The sequence below is a fragment of the Silene latifolia genome, chromosome 2 (genome assembly GCF_048544455.1).
Source record: "Silene latifolia isolate original U9 population chromosome 2, ASM4854445v1, whole genome shotgun sequence".
NCBI lineage: Eukaryota > Viridiplantae > Streptophyta > Magnoliopsida > Caryophyllales > Caryophyllaceae > Silene > Silene latifolia.
This window is the reverse complement of record NC_133527.1, coordinates 42,156,851-42,158,992: the sequence shown is the minus strand read 5'-3', so window position 1 is coordinate 42,158,992 and position 2,142 is coordinate 42,156,851. Positions and strand designations below refer to the sequence as shown.

The window sequence follows — 2,142 nt, the reverse complement described above, 5'->3', positions numbered from 1 at the left end:
TAGAGTACTACATCCAATTCATTGAAATTGCTCCAATTTGAACATTTTTGTTGATTATTTCAATAAATTGGACAATTATTAAGAGCCGAGGGAGTAATAAACCTAGTTGAATTTCCCAAAATATTAATTTGCTCCCAAGCTAATTACTGGAAAAAAATTGAAAATCTTGGCACCACAAGAGAAGCGCATTAAATCCCGAAAACACCCATATCTCCTAATTTGACGACCTTAAACAAAGGATTTGAAGTCAAATAAAAGGGCAAAATCGTCCACAAATCTAGAACATGTAACGTCACGCGTCACTTTAATTACTTTATCTTTCTTCCCTTTCCTGGAATTTATGATTTCATTTCATATTAATTTCAATTTCGTCCGTTCTTTTTGCCAACAACAAGAACAACAAGCTCTCTCAGAATCCAAAACCCACAAAAACCCACATTTTTTTCTTCATAATTTCACCGAAATTTACAGCTTCACCCCTTTCCGTTTCATTTTTTTTTTGTGGGTTTTAATTTAATAAAACCAAAAAAAAAAAAAAAAAAAAATAATTGAAAAATGGCGAATGAATTGCCAGAGTATTTCAAATGTCCGATTTCGCTCGAAATAATGTTTGACCCAGTAATACTCTCTTCTGGGCACACTTTTGATCGTAGTTCAATCCAACGATGGATTGACGCCGGACATCGCACTTGTCCAATTACCAAATTACCCCTCCCTGATACTCCTACACTTATCCCTAACCACGCCCTTCGCAGTCTTATTTCCAATTATACCCCTCACCACCAGCTCTCCCCTGCTCGCTTTGACTCCGATACCGACTCACCCAGTCAACTCGTCTCCCTCATCTCCACGCTCAACGCGCGGAGATCAACGGTTGAGGAGAGGGTTGACTCAGTGAGTCGACTTGCCGGGTTGGTGAAGTCCAACCCGGGACTCCGCTCCCGACTCACTGAGTCGGGTGCAGCGTCTGCGGTCCTTCGTTGTGTGGACTCGCAGGACCGGGGTTTACAGGAGAAGGCGTTGTCCCTTCTACTGGAACTCAGTTTGGATGATGATAATAAGGTGGGGTTGGTAGCGGAGGGCGCGGTGGGTAAACTCGTCGCCGCACTCGGAGGACGTTGTGCCGCGGTGGCGGCGACTGTGCTTACTAGTTTAGCTGTGATGGAGGTAAACAAGGCGACGATTGGTGCCTACCCTGGCGCTGTCCGGTCTCTTGTTTCCCTCGTAAGCACTGGGAAAGCAAGAGATAAGAAAGAGGCTGCCACCGCGCTCTTTACTATCTGTTCATTTCCAGAAAACCGCCGTAGAGCGGTGGATTGCGGGGCAGTGCCAATTTTAGTGGAGATGGCCGGAAAGGGACTCGAGCGGGCAGTGGAGGTGTTGGGGTTGTTGGCCAAGTGTAAGGAAGGGAGAGAGGAAATGGTGGAGTGTGACGGAATCGTGTCGATTTTGGTGAGGTATGTAAGGAATGGGAGTTCAAGAGGGATACAATATGGGTTGTTGACATTGAATTTGATATGTTGTTGTAGTGAAAATGTCAAGGATGAGGTCAAAAATGAAGGGGTTTTGGAGATTTGTTTGGGATTAATTGAAGATGATAATGAGAAGATTAGTAAAGTTGCTTCAAATTTGGCCAAGATTTTGCAACAGGATTAGCAGGAAGTTTGGATACTTTGGTCTTTGGTTAGGAGATTAGGGAAAAAAATGTTCAGTTTGAAATACTGTTTTTTTTCTTCTATGTTTTACACTTGTTAAAGTTGTAACGTTACTTTTCTCCTTGCTAGTTATGTTGTATCAATGTACATTTTGAATAAAACGATAGATATATGGGTGGTACTGAGTTACCATGTTTCTATTTCGCTCATGAAGTTGAAAATAATATGTTCGATAATGTATTGAAAAAAACACAATTCTAAATTTTTAATCGGCTTGTGGCGATGATGTGCAATCATTTTTTTACAAAGTACGGTAGGGGCTGTTGTCATCGACGACCCTAGGAGAAGAATTGGAGCCACGTTGGGTTTGAAGAAACTTGGTTTGTTTATCAACTTTATCCAGAACGAATTAAATATGTGTATGTATTGTTTAATTAGGTAATGTAATGTTTGAGCCTTGGGAGTGGGAGATGACTCTGCTCCCAAA

General features: G+C 41.8%; 1 protein-coding gene across 1 annotated transcript; it reads left to right on the top strand.

Annotated features, from left to right (window-relative positions):
• The first annotated feature begins 305 nt into the window (after positions 1–305).
• Positions 306–1,858, top strand: LOC141642654 (U-box domain-containing protein 8). Its single transcript, XM_074451511.1, has one exon. It carries the CDS (start codon positions 556–558, stop codon positions 1,654–1,656), a length of 1,101 nt encoding a protein of 366 aa, XP_074307612.1. The 5' UTR covers positions 306–555; the 3' UTR covers positions 1,657–1,858.
• The last annotated feature ends 284 nt before the right edge of the window (positions 1,859–2,142 follow it).

Excerpts from the sequence above, each read along its gene's own strand:
- LOC141642654 (XM_074451511.1), top strand. The coding sequence starts at position 556 with ATGGCGAATGAATTGCCAGAGTATTTCAAATGTCCGATTTCGCTCGAA.